At 42.6% G+C, this 21,899-nt stretch overlaps 1 protein-coding gene across 3 annotated transcripts in view; it reads left to right on the plus strand.

The window, feature by feature from the left end:
* Nucleotides 1-512: 512 nt before the first annotated feature.
* IGF2R (insulin like growth factor 2 receptor) overlaps nucleotides 513-21,899 on the plus strand; it is a 58,192-nt gene continuing 36,805 nt past the window's right edge. For 2 of the 3 annotated variants that reach the window (XM_032920184.1, XM_032920186.1), the window contains exons 1-12: nucleotides 513-725; nucleotides 9,200-9,333; nucleotides 12,198-12,322; nucleotides 13,993-14,091; nucleotides 14,486-14,615; nucleotides 15,691-15,811; nucleotides 17,644-17,758; nucleotides 19,248-19,410; nucleotides 19,567-19,747; nucleotides 20,602-20,705; nucleotides 21,098-21,262; nucleotides 21,647-21,787. In XM_032920184.1, coding sequence (XP_032776075.1) covers nucleotides 571-725; nucleotides 9,200-9,333; nucleotides 12,198-12,322; nucleotides 13,993-14,091; nucleotides 14,486-14,615; nucleotides 15,691-15,811; nucleotides 17,644-17,758; nucleotides 19,248-19,410; nucleotides 19,567-19,747; nucleotides 20,602-20,705; nucleotides 21,098-21,262; nucleotides 21,647-21,787 — 1,633 coding nt within the window. In that variant the 5' untranslated portion in view covers nucleotides 513-570. Of the gene's footprint in view, nucleotides 726-8,987; nucleotides 9,117-9,199; nucleotides 9,334-12,197; nucleotides 12,323-13,992; nucleotides 14,092-14,485; nucleotides 14,616-15,690; nucleotides 15,812-17,643; nucleotides 17,759-19,247; nucleotides 19,411-19,566; nucleotides 19,748-20,601; nucleotides 20,706-21,097; nucleotides 21,263-21,646; nucleotides 21,788-21,899 lie in introns of those variants that run through there. The other variant, XM_030498891.1, reaches the window with a different exon arrangement.

The raw sequence follows: 21,899 nt of genomic DNA on the forward strand, positions 1-21,899 counted from the left end.
TTTTTGAACACTTCCAGGGACGGTGATTCCACCACTTCCCAGGGCAGCCTGTTCCAACACCTGATCACTCGTTTGGTTAAGACATTTTTTCCTAGTATCCAATCTAAACCTCCCCTGGTGCAGCTTGAGGCCGTTTCCTCTTGTCCTGTCACTTGTTACTTGGAGCGGAGCCCAGCCACCTCCTCTCCACCCTCCTTTCAGGCAGTATTTCGCAAAGCTGCCCATGTGGCAGCGGGTCAGCGCCCCCCCACACCCTGGGGGCAAGGGTTCCCTCCCGTTTCCCGTGAGCGGGCAGCAGGGGGAGGCCATGGGGGAGCCCATCGGGGCGGCTGGCGGCCGCTGCCCCCAGCCCTGCCCGGCCCGGCCCGGCCCAGGAGCCGCGCCTCAGCGCCGGGTCGGGGGGGGGTGGGGGGGTGGGGGGGGGGGCGGTGTGACGGCGGGAGACTCCACCCATTGGGCGGTCGCCGGCAGGGAGCACATGACGGCGGTCACATGACCGGGGAGTGGGCCGGTCGGCGGCGCCGCCTGACGTGCCGGGGCAGCCGCGTCGGCCCGGCTCGGCCTGCGCCCATGGCACCCGCGGCGCCCGCCGCCCCCCGCGCGGCGCTGCCCCGGCCCCGTGCCGCCGCGATCCTCCTTCTCCTTCTGTCGCTGTCCCTGCGGCCGGGGGGAGGCGGCGGGGACGCCGCCGCGGCCCTGAACGAGTCTTACCGGGAGCTGTGCAGGTGGGCAGCGGGGGACGGCCCATGCGGCGGGACGGGACGGGCGGCAGCTGAAAGGGCTTTGCCGCGGGGAAGGGTTGTAACCGGCGGGGTGCGAGGCCAGGGGGCTCTGCCGGTGCCCGTGCTCGCTCCCGCGCTCCCTGGGGCCGCGTGTGAGCGAGCGGGGTGTGCGGGCCCCGTCCCCGGGGCGGCCTGAGCAGGGCTTTTGGTCGCCCGTTCCGGGGAGGGTCAGGCCGGGAGGCGTTGGGGGAAGCTGCTCGGTGCACAGGTGGAGGCCAAGGTTAGCAAAGGTGCGTGAGTCTCTTCAGAGGGTGAGTGTGCTGAGGGTGTCCCTGCGAGGGGACCTCACCGTGGGACTGTGCACAGGTAGTGGAAGTTTAAAGGCGAAAAGATGAGCAACCTGGTCTAGTGAAAGGTGTCCTTGCCCGTGGCAGGGGGTTGGAACTAGATGGTCTTTAAGGTCCCTTCCAACCCAAATCAGTCTATGGTTCTATGAGACTTGCTGTGTTCAAGTTACCTGTGGTCAGGATGGCTGGGTTATGCCACTCTATTCGTTCGCATGTGAAATAACCCAAAGTGGCTTAGCAGGGGTGTTACTCGATAGTCATCTTTTTACTAAGGGTATGGCCAAATGTCATGAAGTTACTTATGGATGAGATAAGGAAACTTTGAGAAATGGCAACTGCTATGTGGAAATGGCACTGTTCTTCATGTTTTGGCATGTTCCTACTCTGAATGCAGCCATGAATTTAGTCTAGCCAGCAGTACCTTGCTAGTCTTCATTTCTTCATTATTTAGCCAGAATATGCAGTGGGACTTACAGGAGCACATCATCTCAATCAACAGCTGGCACTGAGGCTCGGTCACTGGAGGCAATGGGCTCTCCTTCTGGAATCGGGTGTGATGTTGTTAAATGTATCGTGAAACAGTAGGAAACAAAGGAAAAAGTAGGCTTGCCTGCAAGATTAACCCAAGGGGGTGGCAAAAATTGGCTTTGTCAGGTGACAACCCTAATTGTAGAATTGAGACAGAAGAAAGAAACTATTGCATGGCTTGTGGAGGGAATTTTAGCTCCTCTGACTCTAATGATTAAATAAAACAAAACAAAAACACCCTACCCTAAATGCCTTGATTATCAAGCAGTTCCTATTTTGAGAATAGCATTGTGTTCTATCAATGTTTGTCTTGGTTTTGTTGCATGTCTATGGCTGGAGGAATATTTGGGAGTGCCACTGAGAGCCATGTAGTCTCTTTTTTGGATGGTAATTCATTAAGCTGGTTTCCTTTTGCTACTGGCAAGAGGAAAATAAATTGTGAATCAATAGCATAATTGGCAGTTTTCCTTTTAAGATGCAGTGTTTCAAAAGCATGAACTTGCTGTCATGCTGTGGTGAGAAAAACTGCTTTGAAAGGCTTATGCCAAGTAACCTGGAATGGGTAGGGGGAAAACAAGAACTTGCAGACTGACAGGTTGGAGGACCCCGTGGAGATTGGTGATGAAGTGTCATCTCAGGCATAGGTACTAAGAAGAAAAGTTACTAAGTGAGCGATGATGCAGTCAGGTCATGCAAACCCTTATACTGTTGGCTTGATGTCTCAGCCAAAAGATACAATGTGGGTGTGCAGGACAAGTCCCTGACCAACCTATTTGTACTGCCTTAAGGTTTAGATTTGTTTTACAACTCTTAAGAAAACAGCATCCTGACTTTTGTGTGGCATAATAGGGCTGGTGGAGCTGCAGCAGCTTCTGTGTCTGGTGCGGGAATGTCAAAAGGCAGAAAAGGAAGGAGAATGTTGAGGATTAGAAGAGGCACTGACTCTCCTTTAAGTAAGAGTGGAGTGATACCTAGGTTAGAAAAACTGTTTTGCAGGAAGAAAAGTGTCGAAACTGTTTTGTGCAAGAACTGAGGCATAGGGCTACTTAAACTTGAGTTAGTGGTTTTCATTGCTTGTTTGTGTAGCCTTACTGCTGGTATGCTTGGACACTCTGGAGAAAGAAGAAGAAAAGCTTTTATTTTCTGAAACTTTGTCAAATGTCATAGCTTGTAGCGACTGGTTTCAACATGCTTTCTCCTTTGCTCTTGTGTGCTCTGACAGCTGACTGTGCTGTTGTGTGACTTGCAATTGGAATTCACTTTATATCTTCTGTGTAGAGGTGTCTTTGGGGTTGCTGCAGTATGAGCACCTGGGAAAGAATACAGGGAACTGGCTGGATATAGGAAGTCACTAGCCAGTTTGGTCTCTCCCTGTTCTTCCTTCTTCCCCTTACATCTTTCATGTGACAACACAAGAGAAACAATTTCTGGAGTTAGAGTTAATTTTGTGATCTGTTCTTTAAATCCGTTATTTTAAAGACAAAATATGACAGTTTGGGTTCACCTTCCTTGTAATATCAGAGAAGTTACTGTAAAACTTTTTCCCCTCTAAAAATAATTTCAGGAAGTGTTTCTAGTGTGATGGTAGAGCAGCAAATGCAAACTGCCTCCTCTGCCTGCCGTTTTGCCTAATCTAATCTACCCTGGATGTAAGATGATTTGATGACAGGTAATGTTTTTGCCCCCTTGCAAGGACAGGAGTCGGTGCATAACTTGTGTAACTTTTAGACTTCTGAGTGGAAGGGAAACTCCTTAAACTGCTGTACATCACAGGGTTGCTGTTATGCAGAATTCCCAGTTTTGGGGTGTACGTGAAGTCTACTTATCACTTAATGTTGTAGTTTTTCATAACGCAGCTCCTACAGTTGGCTGTATGTTTCTTCAAACACTGACTTTTCAGGCTTTGTTATGAAACCACAACTGTGCTCATGTGTGCTGCAAGGGAACCCCGGGTTTAGTGTTCAGCTTAGTCTCGGTGAAGAAATGTGTGCTGAATACGGAGAGGTGGCCTTTAGGTGAACTTGCTCAGCTCTATTAAGCATTTTCAAGTATTTAAGTGGGAGGTGTCATAAATAAGTCATTACTGGACTTATTTGCATATGTACATGGTTGCTTCACATGCCTGGGAAGCTGCCATTATAATGGTTTGATTATGATTTCTCAGCACATGAGCTTCCTGTAGCTCATGCGTACTTGAACTCAAATTGCTATCGCTTTTCTTAAGCATTCTGTAAAATGATGTAGTAGATGTGGTTTCGGGCGTAGCATGAAAGACCAAATGTATTTTGGTTGGAGAAGAACAGCTTGTGGTGTAACTGTAAGGCTGTTACGCACAATGCATATGAAAAATAACTTGCCTGAAGACATGCAGTGTGTGTGACGGTTGGAGAAAGTGACAGGTGAGCTAGAGCAGAGCTAAGCATGAGTAGGGATGTGTTAAAAAGTGCCACTCAAGCTCTTATTTTCTGTAGGGAGAACTTGTCTTAACACAGAAGTTTGTTTTCTATACATATTTGTGCTAAAATGTTAGCCACATCTACTAGTGATTTCTGTGGCAAGTAGTGGATCTGAGCTTTAAATTTGAAGTGGCCATCCTGGAAACTCGTCCTGAGCTTGCCTACCTGGGATCATGCTGGTTTTGAACATGCTCATAAAGAGCTTTAGAATCTAGTTTAATCTCTGCAGTGTTCTGGTAGCTGGTGAGCTGCTGGGCACAAATTTTGTAGGTGCATCATCACATAGGGATGCGCTTTCCAACTCTGTGGTTGTAGGTTGCCTTGTCTCTGCCACTTCATTTAACACCCCTTCAGCAAACTAGCCACTTCAGTGCATTCCCCAGAAAGCAAACACATGTTTCTTTTTAACTACACTTCACAGCTGTTTGGAGCAGGGTGTGCTCTTCTTCCTAGCAGTCGTCCCTTGGGTAACAGTTTGAGAACCAAAAACTTGAACATGAGAACGGTAGCAGTAGTCTTTCTGGTGTTCTCTTGCATTTGAAGAGGTTCGCCAGTGCTTAGACCTCAAAGTGGCTCTTGCGTGGGGACGCACGTGCTGAGACAGCCGTTAGACATCTGCATCTTGTCTGGCTTCAGTGTCTGAACTACTGATTTGCAAGGTAAACTAGACTTGCCTTTCCCTTTCTGATGTTGTTTTGTCCACGAGTTGCTGCTTTGCTGTGCCAAAAAAAAGAAAAAAAGGCAAATCTCTCTTTTGATCTTACAACTTGCTGAAAAGTAGTTTTATTTTCTTCTCCATGCTGTTGCTTCAGTGTCTTAAAAACAAAGCTAGGTGTCTGGAAAGGCTGACCTGTAGGCAAGGTTATTCCCAGTAACTTGTTTGGACCTTACTTGCACAACTGCTTTGGACAGTGGCATGGGTTGGTGCTGCCTCCAGGTTGGGATCCTCCCTCCCTGCCTGGTGCATGGCCAGAAACCCCTGTGAACCAGAGCAGGACCTGGCCAGGCTCAGTCCCCTCTTCACACACAAGTGCAGGCACCTGTTGTTTTTACTGAGTTAATTTTGAGAGAGGGCAGTCCCTGTGTCCAGCTTGTGTTGGGTGCTGGGGCCAGCAACATGCAGGGAGGGGAGGAGAGCCTGCCCTTGGAGGGATGATCATGGGATGTGTTTCAGGCCTCCTGGCTGTGGCACAGTCCACAGATGGGCTTATTTGGAAACTGGCATCATGTGGTTTCAGCGAAAACAACTTCTTGACAGTTTTAATCAAGGCAGATGCCGTATTTGAGCCCAAATCTTGAACTGCACCAGAAATGGCTGCTTGAATAGTGTCATCTGTGAGGCAGCAGCTGTACTGAGCCCTCTGGATAGAGGGTGCATCACCCCCTGCCCTATGACCAAGTCTGTTGCTTTTTAAAGCTTTTGGTATAACAGCTCCCTAAACTAGCTCAGCTGCATTGAATCCAGGATAGTTTATGCCCTTCAAAAAGGATAACTTTGGCTGACCCTGGTGAGGGGGTCATTACATGAGGCATCACCACTGGTGGATGTTAGTGCTGAGCAGCTGGAGGAAGCCAGTCTGTGTGGCTAAGCCATGGTCAGGATGGGAGACGTGATTGCCAACAGATTGTTTCCATTGCGGGATGCAGTGGAGAGGTCAGCTTGTATCTCACTGGAAAGTAGAGCAAATGCAACTTGAAACTATTCCCAGGCACTGATTTAATGCCAGGAGTCTTACTTGGAGAGAAATAATTCTTGCTTTTACTGTGAAAGTGTATTTTGCATCTCTCTGATGAGGATAATCAGCCGCTTAGGCTACATCCAGCCTGCTGTTACTCCCAGTGAATAAATCCTGCCCTGCTCCTCCCACCTATTTAGAAAACAAAACAAAAAGTCCATTGAAAGTAAAACTACCCTGAAACTGCATTAGATTTTCATTTTTCTGTGCCTCTGAACTTGTGGTTTGAAAAATGATTAAATGTGGGATTTCTTACTTCCTTTTGAAGGACTCCTCAGCCTTCCCTGTCCAGGAGCCTGTGGAAGGTTAGAGGGAAGGGCTGGCTTCAGTGGCTGCTTTGCTTCTGTTCTGTCAGCTGCTAGTCTTGTTTATCTTTTGCTTCTGACATGTGGGTGAATTGGCTCAAAGATGTTGATGCCTCTGTTTCATAACTGGGAAAACAAACCGCTTAATCTCTTACAGGGTGATAATTTTGTTGTGTGAAGGACTTACATTCTCTTTCAGTTCACAAACAGATCTAACTTGCAAGTTCACAAAAAAAAAAACCCCAAACCAAAACCACACTGAAGAACACTCTAGCTTGATCAAAAATTTCATGCCTTAATATTATTATGTTACCCTTTTGTTGTCTTCCAAAACCAGTCAAAAAAACCTTCAATTGTAAAGAAACTGTGTTTTGATTGAAATACATTTTCTCCTGGAGGCAAAACTGGCTTTAGTCTTAATTTCTTGCTGTTTTCATAGCCCTTGAAGGTAGAGTCAGGTGGTTCTAATGATTTCTGTGTATTGTCAAGATTTCTTCCATGGCTGACCTTCGGTTATTCTGTACTGTACCTTAATTATCATCATCCTGCATCAGGATTGTCTTTATCCACTTCAGAAATGCAAGAAACTAGCTCAGAGAACTAATCAGTACGATTGTAAAATGTCAGCTTTTCCTACTCTATGAGGAAAGAATAATGGCAAGTATTTGTCTAGGATTGAGACACAGTCCTTAAATCTGGTTAAAAGTAATTTTATTGGTGTTTTGGGTGTGATTCAGTACCTTGTAAATTATTTTTTTTGAGCCTTACGTTATTGTATTTGAGCCTTATATTATTATACTTGAGCGTTTATATCCCAATATAATTAGGATATAAAGATTTTTCTTTTTTCAGTTTCAGAGAGAATTCTTTTGTAGTCGTCCCTAACTTGTTCCAGCTATTAGCAGACTGAAATTTATACCTGCTGTAGTACAGGGAAGCCGAGAACCCTGTACTCACTAATTAAGTGGAAAAGTATGTGCTATCTTATTGCTGGCTTTTTTATTAGAGGTGGGGTGCATTGGATTTGAGACAAGTTCTTGGAGGATTCAAAATCTAAAGTAGCTGAATTGCTCTTGCCCCTTCCTCACTCAAGGACTGGGCTTCAAAGTGGAACAAGAATGGGTTATCCTCCTGTGAGGATGTGGGGTATGATAGTGTTAAAGAGGGGTAATACCTGTGAGCTAGAGGTTAAGGCAAACGTTATGGGTGAAGCTTCTGGTCAGCTTCTAATTTCTTGGTATCTGAGAAGGGGAAATTGAGCTCCCTTGCTGGATTCAGTACTAATCTGTAGATTGAGACAAATGCTTCTCTGGGTCAGATAGATGCATTAAACCCTGTGTGAGTTGTAAATAATGAGAATACCCAATAAGTCACTGTGCTGTCCTCGGTTTTCTGATGTGATGACTCTGTATTAAATCCTACTGAAGTTTCCCCTTGGGATAGAAGGGAAGCTGGGGAATCTCTTAGGTTGCAAAAATCAATAGTGTCTGGAGAATGCAGGCTGCAGCTCAGCTGCTTGCTCAGAAAAGGTGTAGCTGAGCCAGGCTGACAGCAAATGTTTACTGAGCTATGTGTTTTTAACAGAGCTTGGCTGGAGCACTGTGCTAGTAAGTCAGGCTGTCCAAAAAGCTCCTGGCTCCAAACTAGCTGACCTGGGCCTGGCTCGAAACCGGGTGCTGCTGTGTCATGTGGCTGACCACATCCTACTGCAGTCATAGTGCCTGTTAGGAGGGAAATGAATCCTTGCTCTACCTCTGAACTACACTGCCTTTAATTTTTTTCTTCCATTACTCTCATTTATTCCCCATTGTATTTAACCACTGCTTCATGTTCCTTGATCAATTTTTAGACAGCTGACTTTGATATGGCTGTAGCTAGCTTGTGTGATCTTTCACTGGATCTCTTGTGAATAGCTCTGCTTGCTTTCCAGCTTCTGATATCACCCTTCAGAAACTGTCCTTTCAATATTGAGACATACATATATGTAAAAATAAAATGCATAAAGGTACAGATAGGTCCTAATAAGCATTAGTAGCATCTTTCAGTCTGAATGTTGTGAGAGTCTCAACCCCAGCTTTCACTCTGAAGCTAGGTGGCCATGCCGCTGGCAGGCAGGATGAGACTGGCTGCTCTGTTCCACTTAGACTTAGCAATTCTGCCACTGTCATTGGGTGTTGCTAAAGCGCAGTAGTATGCAGCCTGCCAAAGACATCTGAGGGTTTTCAGGATCTCAAAGAGAAAGGTTCACCTCGTCAGTTTTCTTCACAGAGATCTGACAGGGGAGAGTGGGTGGTTGGGTATTGTCCCGATTTCAACTGGAATAGCGTTAACTTTCTTCCTATTAGGTGATACAGTGCTGTGTTTTGTTTTTTGCCTGAGAATAATGTTGCTACCATGTGAATGTTTTAGCTGTTGCTCAGTAGCGCTTGCTCTGATCAAGGACTGTTCAGTCTCATTCTCTGTCAGTGAGGAAGAGCACAAGAAGCTGGGAGGAAGCAGAGACAGGACACCTGACCCAAGCTAGCCAAAGGTGTATTCCATACCACAGCACGTCATGCCCAGTATATTAAACTGGGAGGAGCTGGCCAGGAGGGGCTGATTGCTGCTTAGTGATAGGCTGGGCATTGGTCAAATGGTATTGTGCATCACGTGTGTTTTTTGAGTTCTATTCCTCTCTTTTTTTTTTTTTTGTTATCACTCTTTTCATTATTATTACTATATTTTATTTTATTTCAAATATTAAACTGTTCTTATCTCATCCCAAGGGTTTTACCTTTTTCCAATTCTTCTCCCCATTCCACCACGGAGGGGGCAAAGAAGAAAGTGAGTAAGTGGTTGCATGGCTGCCAGCTAGGGTTAAACCATGACAGATGTTCAAGAAAATGGGAAAATGGACCCGATGTATGCTCCTCAAGCGGTTAAATCTGTTTTGTTCTGGGCCTTGACACAATAGCAATTATTTCTGGTATTTATGGATATAGAACACAAATATGAAACTAGAGTTAGTGGTGCTCTTAACTTTATAACTTGGTTATTTCAGCAACTGGTGTCTAGAGGATGGCAGTGCAGACAGTATGAATACTGACAGGCTTGTTTTATTTTCAGTTACACATGGGAAGCAATTGATGCAGACAGACATGTGCTTTATAAAATAAACCTCTGTTTTGGTGTTGAGGAGTGTGGAAGATCAAGTGCAGTCTGTGCATATGACATCAATAAGAAGACCTATCTGTCTGTAGGTAAGTAAACAAGTGTCTTTCCTCATAAGTAGTTCAGTCATGATAATGGATGGTCTTATAACTACTGCAAACTTTGACGTGTTAGCAAAGATTTGTTTTTTTTCCTTCTCAGAACAGTGTAAAACTTTTTTTCTGTTATAGTTTTTCTGGGGAGATATGGGAAAATGTGATCTGATTGTAGATAATCACTTCACAGGACAGTGAGGCTTATCTTACTATCTAGTTAACTATAATGTAGTGTGAAACTATGCAAGTAGAAATAAGTGTGTTTACCCATGGCAGGATATGCACTGTGCACAGTGCATATCCTTGTTCGAAGCTTGATACTGAACACTGGATAAAGCTTGAGTTACAGTTCTAAACCGTACCATAACCTAGCCTAATGTAACATCAGCTCTTTGTTCAGAGTCAGATTACTCTCTGTAATGCAATCTTGGAGTATTGCTAAGTTTCTGGGATGTCACCTTTAAGTTGTTACACACAGAATGGAAGTCAATTACATGCAGTACTCTGTTTCACTTACACCTGTCAAATCGGGTGCCTGCTTCAGTAGTTCACAGATGTCCTTGGTATTCTGAGGAGTGGTGGACTTCTCATGCTGATCTAAATATGAAACTGACATATCCCTGTACACGTGCTTGCACATGATTTCATCAGTCAGAAGCATCTTGTGCTCTGAACAGTATTTGTGTGCTTATTTTCGTGGATGTTTGTCACTTTCAAGGTTGCTTCTGTGCTTCAGCTAATGAAACAGCAATATATGAATACTGGTGAAGAGGTTTTCTAATCGCTGTTAACTTCTAATATAATAAAGCAATAGCTTTCTAAAGAGCAGTATCTCTTCAGACTGCCTTTTAGTACCTGCAGATCTGAATATAACATGCTTGCCAATCTTGCCTTCTATTGGCAGACAGCTCTTATGAGAAGCTATGAGTCTTCAGTAAAAATGTTTGAGCTTGAACTGCTAGAAGGTGGTGAAAAGGAGGATGATTCTTGCCTGTAGGCAGATGCAGAGCAGCTAGATGGCTTTCATTCTCCCCATACATCTCCATTAACTGTAGAGATGCTTTGGTTTGAGGCTGTGGACAATCAGTGCTTTTCAAACAAACTGCTAGCGTTGTGGTCCAGGCTTATAAGATCAGTGGGTGCATGAATAAAAGTGTATTTCAGTTTGTGGCTTCATGTTGTTTTTTTATGCAGTGCAGTATATCCAAGCTCCAGAGTTTTCTGGGGTGACTGGTTGGGTTACATTTGAGTTCAAACTGCAATTACATGTAGGAGCATCCTCTACTCTCAGGAGGGTGACATCTCAGACCACTTGATGCTGTTAATGTGTCTCATTCTTAAAATGTGCAGCAAGAATTTCATTTCCTGCCGATGTGGGTCTTGGCTCATATATTTTTGAGGCTTCAGTTGCCTGTGGATTAGAAAAGGAAGCAGCATCTGGACATCCGTTTTAACATGCTTTTTTGACAGGGAGTGGAACGTGGCAGGTTGAATGAGCTTGAGGAAGCCTGTTTTCCCCAGGGAAGTGTGAGACCTAGAGGCTAGTGTAGGTTGTGTTCCATGCTTCTTGTGGAAAGCGGAAGGAAGAACAGAGCTGGGTGATGACCATGAGCAGTATCAGATATTCCGCTGTATGCAGCCTTGAGTGTTTTGTTGCCTGCTACTAGGTGGAAAAGGATTTGGCAACAATCATAACTAAGTCTTGCAGAGGCTGTTTGAATTGACTCTCAAGGGTTAAGCCGCAAATCCTGTTCAAGCAAGGTATGTTTTTAACCACCTTGCAAAAATTTTAGAAATCAAGGCAGTTCAGTTAACATTAGCATTGAATTTTGCTTTGTTTTATTAGTCACATTGTCTAAGTTTTGTTCTTGTTCATGGTTAGTCTTGAGACTTGGTGATGCCTACCGTACTTCATGATGCCTGTAGTTGCACTGGAGCTTTAGCACCGTCACACTGAGTTGCAATCGTACGAGTTGGTTGTCAAGCTTCTTGCTTGTCCAAAAAAAAATTAAAAAATGACTCTTTGATCCATGTCTAGACAGTAGACTCCCAGTGTAGATTCCAGTTACCTAAAACAGCTGAGCCGCGTGCTTGTCCTCAAGCAATCTAGCTAATGTGAGATTACTTGTGAGCTGAGTGCAGCTGAAGGACTTTGATATGGGGAAAGGCAATTTGCCAGCTGATAAACTTTGCTGGGTTGTGAGCTCTCTTCAAATACGGGCTTAATCATATCTCTTCTTCATTCTTTCAGGGAGAACATTTCACTGCAAACAATGGTTTTGTTTTTAAATATCAGTTATACAAGGGGTGACAGCTGTAGGATTGGTTCTGTTTGTTGCTGCCAGCTTTGATAGGGCCTAAAGCCATATGCTGTGACAGTAGTCAGTCTGTATCCAAGGCAAGCCTTGTGGCTAACATTAACTGGGTGTCACTGTGGCATACCAGGGTTGACGTTGAGACCTCAAAGGCCTCTCTTATGAAAAGCTCTACAGCTTTAACTAGTTGGTGACAGTTTTCTGGTGAAGTCCCTTAGCTGTTGTTCCTAAGGCAGTGACGAGTTTGTAGTGGTACATGTTGCTGGGCTTCTGAAGATTCAAAGTGTTTGCTAAAAAACTTAGAGAAAGTTTGTGTGATTAGAGATGTCAAACACTATCTTAATTTGTATCTAGTCTTCCAAATCTCAAGAACTGCAAGGGAGGTCTTCAGTTGTACTCTGTTCACAGACTGTCTTCAGGTGGGCTCGGATGTCTTGTGCTGCTCAGTGCTTGAAATTGGAGCCTGTCTGTTGAGCTGCTTTGAAGGCACTATATTATGATGACCTCCCTCTATTTTTATTTTTTTTTTTAAATAAACCCCAGGTGACTTAGGCTTGCATAAAGTTTCTAAAACTCTTCTGGAACTCAACACTACGCGTAACTGCTTGCAGCAAGGCAGTCGGCATCAGATTCAAAGCAACATTAACTTCCTATGTGGGAAGACACTGGTAAGTCTAAATCATGTGTTATTATCTTCACTAGAAATGGCATGTACTTCTAACTTGCTTTTTAAGGAGAATGCTGTACTCATGGACATACTAATTACTGAGCTTCACAGTGTAAGGACGAGCCAGCTATATTTTAGTATCAAGTGAAGGTCATGATCTATTGTGGCTTTCAAAATTCAGTCTTGGTAGAAAACAATTGCAGATCTGGATCTTGGCTCTCATCACGGGTTCTTCTGGTCTTTAGTGTTTTTGCAGGGATTGCACTCTAGTATTTTAATAGCATGATGTGGAGGAAAAAGTCAACAGTTTACAGGGTGCTGTAACAATGAGAGCTATTGTTTCATTGTTGGCTGTGCCCCAGCTGTGGACCTAGCATGGCTGTTTAATAGAACAGCATTGAAGAAAATGACTGACCTCTGCTATGGGTCAGCATAGCTGACAACAGTAAGCGTTAGGTTTTATCTGCACATCATTGATCTAACAGTGCTTACATGTACAACTGGGCTTCTGAGGCAGTACCTGTTTGTGAGAATCTGCTTGAAGTGTGAATGGAGCTCCCCTAAAAGTTCCTGGGGCGTGTGTGTATGCAGTTCACCTCCATGTGCTGTTGGAGTTACACCTTCGATACACTTAAGTGATACCACAGCTTGGTATTCTGTACAGACTGTAGTCCATTTACATATTTCTGTACCAGAGATAAGTAGTTATTAGTGCTGCAGTTGGCACTGATGATGCTATTGCATCCACCCTCTCTTGGAAATGTAGCCAATTCAAACACAGAGCCAGTGCAGCAGAGACTTCAGAGCTTCCTGTTCTGTTTCAGCAGAAGACTCTTTAAACTAAATTAAAAGTTATTGCTCTGTAAAACTCTGTAAAAACAGATCATAATTATCTTCAAACTTCTTCTAGCTAGTGTAGTTTTAACACTTATTCTTCGTGTGACAGTAGAAGGATTTTGTAATACTGTCTGGAACAACTTATTTTCAGTACTTTTATGGCAGGTTAAACAGGGAGGGAATCAGTTTAAATATGCTGTAGTGCTTCTAGCTGAGGTGATGGAGGGAGAGTGGAAAAATCTGTTTGTTGTCTTCCTGTAAGTAGAGACATTCAGTAACACTTCCAGCCCTGAACCATGGTAGAACCTCCATCTTGGAATAGATAGAGGTGTGCGTAACATTGGCCTATAAAAATAAGCAGCTGAGGTCAGAGATACTCTTTCTATGTAGTAGAAGAGACTGCTAATCAGTCTTCTCTGCAGGCAGCGAAGAGGTAAACCATGCATTGCCTTGCTCTTCACCTATTTATACATGTTTGTATTGGTGTTTTCCTTTCTCGTAACTAGATGTGACTGGTGCTTCTGCCAATATCAGTTGGCATAGTGAGTGCTTTCCTAAAAGATGTAGTACAATTACTGCATATTAGGGGTGACACATGTTAATTTGAGAATTGGAGCATATGCAGACTGAGAAGGATTTGGCACACTGCATCTTCCTGAGTTTACCAACAAACTGTTACTTAACAAGTGCTACTAAGAAACTGTATGCCCTTGTTCTTTTGACATGCTGTATTCTGTTTTTCTTAATCACTTGAATGAACTTCTTGCTGTCTACAGTTGTAAAATAAAACCAAAATCTGTTTTCAAAATAATTATTTCTTTCTCCTTTAAATAGGGCACTCCTGAATTTGTGACAGCAACAGAATGTGTGCACTATTTTGAATGGAGGACCTCAGTGGCTTGCAAGAAAGACTTGTTTAAACCTGTGAAAGAGGTAATCTATGTACTGTCCACACAGGAGTTAATCTTCTGGCAATTTTGCTCTAACCACCTGCCCCCACCCCGAAGGAATTCCAGCAACCTCTATAAAGCTTACAGTTTTGTAGGCATATAAAGCATCTGTTGAAGTTGGTGGAGCTGAGAATTTTAAATGACTTTTCATCCTCTTTTGTGATCTGAGTGGTTGTTTATAGTAAAACTCTAAGAGCTAGAGCAGAACAGTCTAACTTTGGATGCCTCATTTTAGTCAACATATCTAGATTTAATATTTGAGCTTCCAGAAGTAAAAACCTTTTCCATGTATGAACTTGGCCTTATATATGCCTGTTCATAACTTCTCCCTTCTTATGCAGCAGGGATTGCAAGTAATATTTTTGTTGTTGTTCTAGGTCCCTTGCTATGTGTTTGATGAAGATTTGAAGAAACATGACTTGAATCCTCTCATCCAAGTTCCAGGACACTACTTGGTGGATGATTCTGATGATGATTCCTTATTCATAAACATCTGCAGGGACTTAGGTATGAGTGCTTGATTGTGTCACCTGTGTCGGTGTATAAATTTTTAGTAGTGTGGTTCTTTTCCAGTGTCTCAGTTGAGTTTGTCCTGTGATCAGAGATCAGTATTTTAGGACTTGCACTATTGTTTCAAGCTACTTTTGATGATTTGAAGGCTGCTCTCTGTGAAGCCAAGTTTTATTCTCTGATTACTGAGGTGTTCGGAGACGGGCAAGTACTGTTAGAAAAGTTGGCATAAGCAGGGCTGAGTGGGAGAGCTCAGCTTGTCTTGTAGCTGCTTCTATTTGCTGCCAAATAGGACCAAGATGGTTTATAGCACTTCATGTACTCTAAATTTAATACTTTGAGTTCCAATTCAGACTGTTGCTTAGTTCCAGGTAAATGTCTTGAGATGCATCTAAAATAGTGTTTAGGTGCTTGGGTGAGTAACGGTGCATAGCTAGCACTTTCATGTCAGTTGGGACATATATACGTAAGGAATTAAACCAGCAAAATCACTCATTTGAAACTTGCTGAAAAGGCTGGTTTAGCTGCATACTCCTGCAGTGGTTTTCACTCTGCAGTTAAATATTTATTTTGTGTCCCTATTAAGGGTTTAATACTTCCAGTTTTAGTGGCAGGTCTATTCTTTTAAAAATCCCACTACTCTGAAACTTTTTGCTAACAGCTTTGAATAAGATGGTTTACAAGAAACAAAGGAGGGGAAAAAACAACTTCCTTGTGAGAAGAGTTACTCATCTCTGAGTATAATTTTGGTGTTGGGGAAGAAGCAAAATACTTGGCATGCTTCAGAAGTTCTCAAAGCCCTATGCATCCAGCAGCTGTACTAGCAACTAGTAACTAGCTGCAGCTACTTTGGCAGGAAGAATGAATTTGCTGTCCAAAAGTGGGGCAGCAATCACAAGCACTTCAGGTTTTGTCTTGTCAGTTTCATATTTTAATGTAACCTGTTTTAAAGGTATTTTTGGAAAAAGGTAAAGTAATGAATGGTGAGCCACAGATAAAATGGCAAGATACTTCAGGTAGAGCAGGATTTAGAAACTGAGTCTTATATACTATTACCTACATTCTGTAACAGGAAGGTCAGGTGAAGAGACCAGAAACTGCCCTGCTGGCAGTGCTGCCTGCTTGTTACATGAAGGTCAGGCATATGATGTTGGCCATCCAAAGGAACAGCTGAAACTTCATGACAAAGACAGGTATGTAATTTTTGTGGTGATACTTCTGTGAACACTTGTCAGTCGTCTGGGTTGGGAAAAGCATTCTCTGTAACAGATGAGTCTTCTTAAACCTAACATGAATACCACTTCCATTTTGAAGCATTGGCAGAAAAAAGTCTTCAAATATTGGCAGGGCAAAGTCTCTTTCAGGCATCCTGTTGTACTGCCATAACAGATCAAGTTTTCTTCTTCGTTAAGAGACTCATCTTTACAGAACTGCAAAACTCTTAGAAGTGAGAGATGGTTGCTGCTGTCTGCTCACAAGCAGAAGGCTGAGATTTGACCATATCTGCCTACTGTCTAAGGGCCCACAGCGTAAATGCATTTGGCGCTCTGTGGGTTTATGTGCTGCATTTGGCTCAGTCTACTGCCCAGAAGTTGAGAATAAGGATGGATGTGGTCCTTCTGTATTTTTGTGCTGATGAGTTCTTAATAGAAGAAATAGATAAGCAATGCAAAGCTTATTGTTCCTGGTGGTGGCAGAGCTGGGACTGGGAAAAACTGTTTCCTTGATGCTTGTTTCCTCTGTTCTGTTTGCTGCCTTTTGTGCTGGAAGTGTAGCTTGAAAGAAAAAAAACCAGCCAAACAAAAAACCATCACCAACTCCTCCCTCTAGCCCCGGCCCCCAACAACAACCCCGTGTGGCTCAGAGGGCTTATTGAATATCCTGATCTTTCTGAGCTTCAGGTTATCTGAGCCTGCTTACCTTGTCTGTAGGGTCAACAGTACCCGTTGACTTCTGCTGTACTCTTTGTCTCGGATGCAAGCTGAAGAAAACAAGCAGAATAAACCAGGTTAATAACTGGGAGGGCAAAGGTTCTGGCCTGTCAGATAAGGTTGAGGGTTTTCTTTTGGTTTGCAAATGAAGTTTAGTCCTTCATTGCCGGGCCTTTCCTCCAGCATGAAACAAATGGATGAGGTCTTCTGTACCAAGGCAGAAGCTTATATCTGAGGAAGCACAAGCTTGTTCTCATAGTTAAGTGGAACAAGTACTCTATAGAAGTGCTTGGCAAGCACTTTATCTTATCCCTGTTAGGATTGAAGAGCTCTTAATTGCTTGAGGAAAATTCATTGTACATGCTCAGACTAGGGTGGCCTGAGAAGGGAGCATGATGATTGTATATCTGTGTCCTAAAGGTATAGAAAGGCCAGTTAGAAGTATAGCTAGCCTGTTATCCTTGTATGAGCTGTTGTCTCGTGCCTGTTAGACTACATAGAACAGTAATGCTTAGTTGTGTTGATCTCCTAGTTCACCCATCCCAAGCCATCTTGCTGTTTGTCTCTCCCTGTCAGGTAGTTACCATGTTTCATTCTCTAGCTCCTGCCTCCTCTGATTTGTCCCAGTTGCCTTGCTCCTGTCAGTTTGCTAATGAGTTTGTCTTGCTCTTAATTCTGGAGGCAGAGGTGGTATAGAAATGTGGTAAACATGAGTGGTTATTACTTCCAAAAGTTACAAGACTGTTTATCACATCTGATCTCCAGCAGTTTGGGAGCAAAGCTGGGAGTATTCTTGTAATTATCAGCCAAGTTCTTGCTACAGTACGGGTTACAAGGCATTCAGCAGTCTTAACTGGAGTGCAAGAGGATGCTGTAGTAAGTAGTTTTGCTGCGACTGTTTTAATCTTTATTTTGGTTAACTGTAAGATTAAAGGAATAAAGACCTCCATAAAAGTTGCTTTCAGGAGCAGGCCTACTTCGATATGTTCTGCCTGGGTATCCAGCAAAGAGTGGATGTTCTTTCAAGAGCTTTCTTCTTCTGTACAGTGCACAGCATCTGACTTGTATTTTGGTTTGCCATTTTCTATTTCTAGGCTGGTATTGAGTTATGAGAGAATATATAGTGATGAAGAAAAGCCACCCTTCTGCCTAGGCCATAACCCAGCAGTGACGATCACTTTTGTTTGCCCATCAAAGAGGGGAGAAGAGGTAACTTTGCTGTTTTAGTTTGTGTTAAATGGTTGGTCTTTAACTTTTGTGTGCATTATCTTTCATTTTTATTCAGGGCTGAAGAGAATAGAAATTCAGCCCATGAAGAGTGTGAGATCCTAAATATACTCTTCAAAACACTTCTAAAACTTAAGAAATAATAACTAATATTTCCCCAGGGATGTGTTCTTTCTTGTTTTGGTGAATTTGGCTCCCCTTTTCTGAGTTCAAAGCTGTCCTCTGAGAATAGGACAGAGTTAGTATAGTGTTAATCCTTGGCACAGAGCTTTGCTTGCTAATGAGCACTCTTCCATCATCAGTCAGGCTGGTTTCTTCATTAATCTGGCCTTCCTCAGGAAAAAAAATAGCTAATAGGTGTTGTTGCATGGCAGAAGCCTGCCAGTCACAAAGCAGGCTCCTGAACTCCTTTTAACTTCAATTAAAATCTTTAGTGTTAAGCAGCAGGTCAGTTTTACAGGACAAGGTTTTAGCCTAGTTTGAATGCTGTATGATGGTCACTCTGTGATACTGGATAATCTCAGCAACCCACACTTCTTGAATTGGACCAGAGAGGTTATTGCTAATGCTCTTCCATTTCATATTGTAATGCTTCTGGTTGTAGGTTAGTGAAGGAGGAACTCTTGTCTGTCTAGTTTTTGGTTTTAATGTGCTGTCCATAATCTGACCTAGATAGGTACTGTACTTCACCCTTCTTGCTGCAGAAGCAAACATAGGCCTTTCTCTGCTGTCACTTTGTAATTCGTCACTGCAATTATGCCCACTTGTAGTAAGAGTAGTAGTAATAATGTTTCTTCTTCCTGGAACTTATCTGATACTTTTATGTGTATCTGCCTGTTGTTTTAGGTGGGTGGCAGAAATACAGAATTACATAACAAAGTTGATTTCTAAATGTTTCACTTAAAAGAGAGGAAAACCAAGACTACCCCTTCTACCAAAGGTGCAAAAAAAAATTCACTGCAGAAAACATCTACCAGAACTGTTGGCTAAGGGATTCCCAAATGTCGTTCAGGCTTGATTTGGACTGGGGGAATCAAAGCTGCTAAACCACCAGTGTTTAAGAGGCAGCTTTTCCTTTAGAGAACAGTTGATCTCTGCTCTCCTCTTTGAGGACTCCTCTGAGGCAAACACAATTCAAGCTGTGCTTAGCAATTTGGGATCACATCTCTCTGATTTGTCAACATGTTAAAAAAAAAAAAAAAGTGCTTTTTAAAGTACTGTTGCTTCTGCTGTCCTCCTGCTAATGCCTGATATTTTATCTTAATAGTTTGCCACATGATTAATAAGAGCTGTTTTATTTCTTCTCAGCACCAGTTTCTGAAAGGCCACAGACAATGTTTGCACCTCTTATGCAAATTACAGATGAAATTAGTCATTACTGACTCTAAAGGAATGTGATACTGTTGCTTTAAAGATTATATTTCAAAGAAGTCTCTACTTGTAATTTAAATTCTGTTCACTTCTGTATCAGAGTGCAGGTCCCAAACTCACAGCAAAAACAAATTGCCGGTATGAAATTGAGTGGGTTACTGAGTATGCCTGTCACAGGGATTACTTGGAGAGTAAGAACTGTGTTCTGACTAATGAGCAACATGATGTCTCCATTGATTTACAACCACTTATTCAGCTTCCAGGTGAGCTCGCTATTTTTGTACTTTTTGTGCTGGAGTTACTAGCCAGTTTTCTGGTTCCGTGTTTGGAGATGGGGAAAAGTGTCCTTTGTAGATATCTGGGTTTTTACATCTGTTCTGCTGTTTATTAGAACACTTTTCTTTTTGTTATTCATTCAGATTATGTCACACCATATTTAGCCAAAGATGACAAAGAGGAGTATTACTATTACTTGAATGTATGTGGGAGAACCACTGCAGGTAGCTGCAAGGACAGCACGGGATACACTTCATCTTGCCAAGTAAAATCTTTGAATAACCAGCAAAAAGTGGCAGGAAGATTTCAGAACCAAACCCTAAGGTGTGTGTAAAGGCTCTTTAGCCCTGCTAACTGGTCTGATTGGTTGATCTTTGTTTCTTTCTTTGATGCCCTTATTTGTTATGTAAGCAATATTTGACACAAAATGCAAGTATTTTTGCTCAGTTATTTGTAGGCAAACTTTAACAGTACACCAGGGTAGCATCAGTAAACGAAGGAGCAGATGAGGTTGGTAGATGCTATTGCCTGGACAGGGAAGAAAGTTTCAGTGACTTTGGTGTCAAAACTGCAGATTGTGCTGTGCTTCCTCTTGCCCACCTTGAGTTTTGCATATAAAATGGCATCAGGATCAAATGTTTTAGAAGCTGCCCTCAACAAGAGGGCATCTCTGCATTAATCATATCCAAAACTAGTGAGGTCCAGGATTTTGTGATATTTCTTAAAAATTATTTTTTATTAAGAAACTCAGGATTCCTAAGTGGCATATGGGGACAATAGTTTGTGTGAGATTGCAAAGAAGAGATTATTCACCTAGATACGATCTACATCCTGTCTGTAAGCACATGACCAGACTTATTGAAGTGATCTTTCAGGAAGTATGACTTTGTTCACCTGCAAAAATAGCCATGCAATAAACTAAAGGGAACAGATATTCCACCACAGAGTAGCTTTAAAGCATGCTTTAAATGCCATAGAAATTCATTAAAATAACCAGAAAAATCAGTGGCTGCAAGCCTTTGTTGCAGTAGAAATGTCAGTATTGTTGAACAAGCATTTGTTTTCCCTTTGAAACAGACAATTAATAAACAAATAAGAATGTGGCTTCTGTGAAGTAAAGAACACTGTATGATTGTGTCTGATCCCATCTTTCTATCTAAAACTGACTTTTTATTCAGATACTCTGATGGAGATCTCACTCTAATTTATCCAAATGGGGATCCGTGTAGTTCCGGCTTTCAGAGAATGACAGTCATAAACTTTGAGTGCAATGAAACAGCAGGTGAGTGTAAGAAGCTATGATGACTCCGCTCAGGGTTTGATTCTGTGCTTGCGAGTACACCTTCTGTTCAAAGGAGTGCGTGCTGCGAGCCACAGCCAACACAAGGAATAAATATTGTTAGAGTAGGCACTAGTTTCTGTGGCTGGCAGGATTGTTTGTGCTGCTATTCTGAATTTACACCGATCAAGAATATTAAAGTATAAAAAAGCCTCATTTCTTAGACAACAGTAGAAAAAACCTGAAAACCCAAACAAAACAAACCACAACCGCAAGTCCTGTGCAGCAAAAGGATTTTTATCTTCCTTGCTTACTGCTAGTTCTCAAGTCTCCTTGCTTTTCTTCCCTTCCCCCACTGGAAGCCTAACATCTGTTTATCCATCTTCAATGTTAAGGTAATGATGGTAGAGGAAATCCAGTGTTTACTGGTGAAGTGGACTGCACCTATTTTTTCACTTGGGATACAAAATACGCATGTGTTAAAGAGAAAGAAGATCTCCTTTGCAGAGTTACTGATAAGAGAAAGCACTATGACTTGTCACCTCTGATCCGCAGTTCAGGTATAGCAGTGAAAACTAGTTTTCAGTTCCTTTCATCCTGAGCTTACATGCCATCTCTAGTGAAATCCTTTAGTTGGACATTAATAAGCTTTTGCTCTTCTTAGTAAATGTCTGGGGTACTGGAGTTTACTTCCTTTGTCCCAAAAGGAGGGAGTGCCTTATGAAAGTGGTTATATCCATGACTGCCTTGGTTGCTGTCATCCTAAGTGGAGTGGTTTTAAATGTGCCGTGTGTTTTTTGTTTGTGGGAGTGGTGTTTTTGTGGGGGTTTTTTGTGGGTTTTTTGTTTTGTTTTTATTTCTCTAAAAGGCATTCTGGCATGGGGAAGAGGAGGCTACAACAATTAAACCATATGACTTGTTCTTAATGACCCTGTGTATTTCAGAGTTAGCCCAGAACTGGGAAGCTGTGGACAGTAGCTTTTCGGAGATAGAGAAAAAGCATTATTATATCAATGTCTGCCATAAAGTATTAAAGAGAGGAGGAGCTTCCAGCTGTCAAGATGGTGCTGCTATTTGTTCTGTAGGTGAGTCTTTTTGTGGTGTGTTTTGGGGGTTTTTTGGTTTTAGTTTGTTGGTTGTGTTTGGGGTTTTTTTGGGGCTTTTTGTTGTTTGTTTGTTCTTGTTGTTGTATTGGGT

Source organism: Strigops habroptila, chromosome 10 (genome assembly GCF_004027225.2).
Source record: "Strigops habroptila isolate Jane chromosome 10, bStrHab1.2.pri, whole genome shotgun sequence".
Taxonomy (NCBI): Eukaryota; Metazoa; Chordata; class Aves; order Psittaciformes; family Psittacidae; genus Strigops; species Strigops habroptila.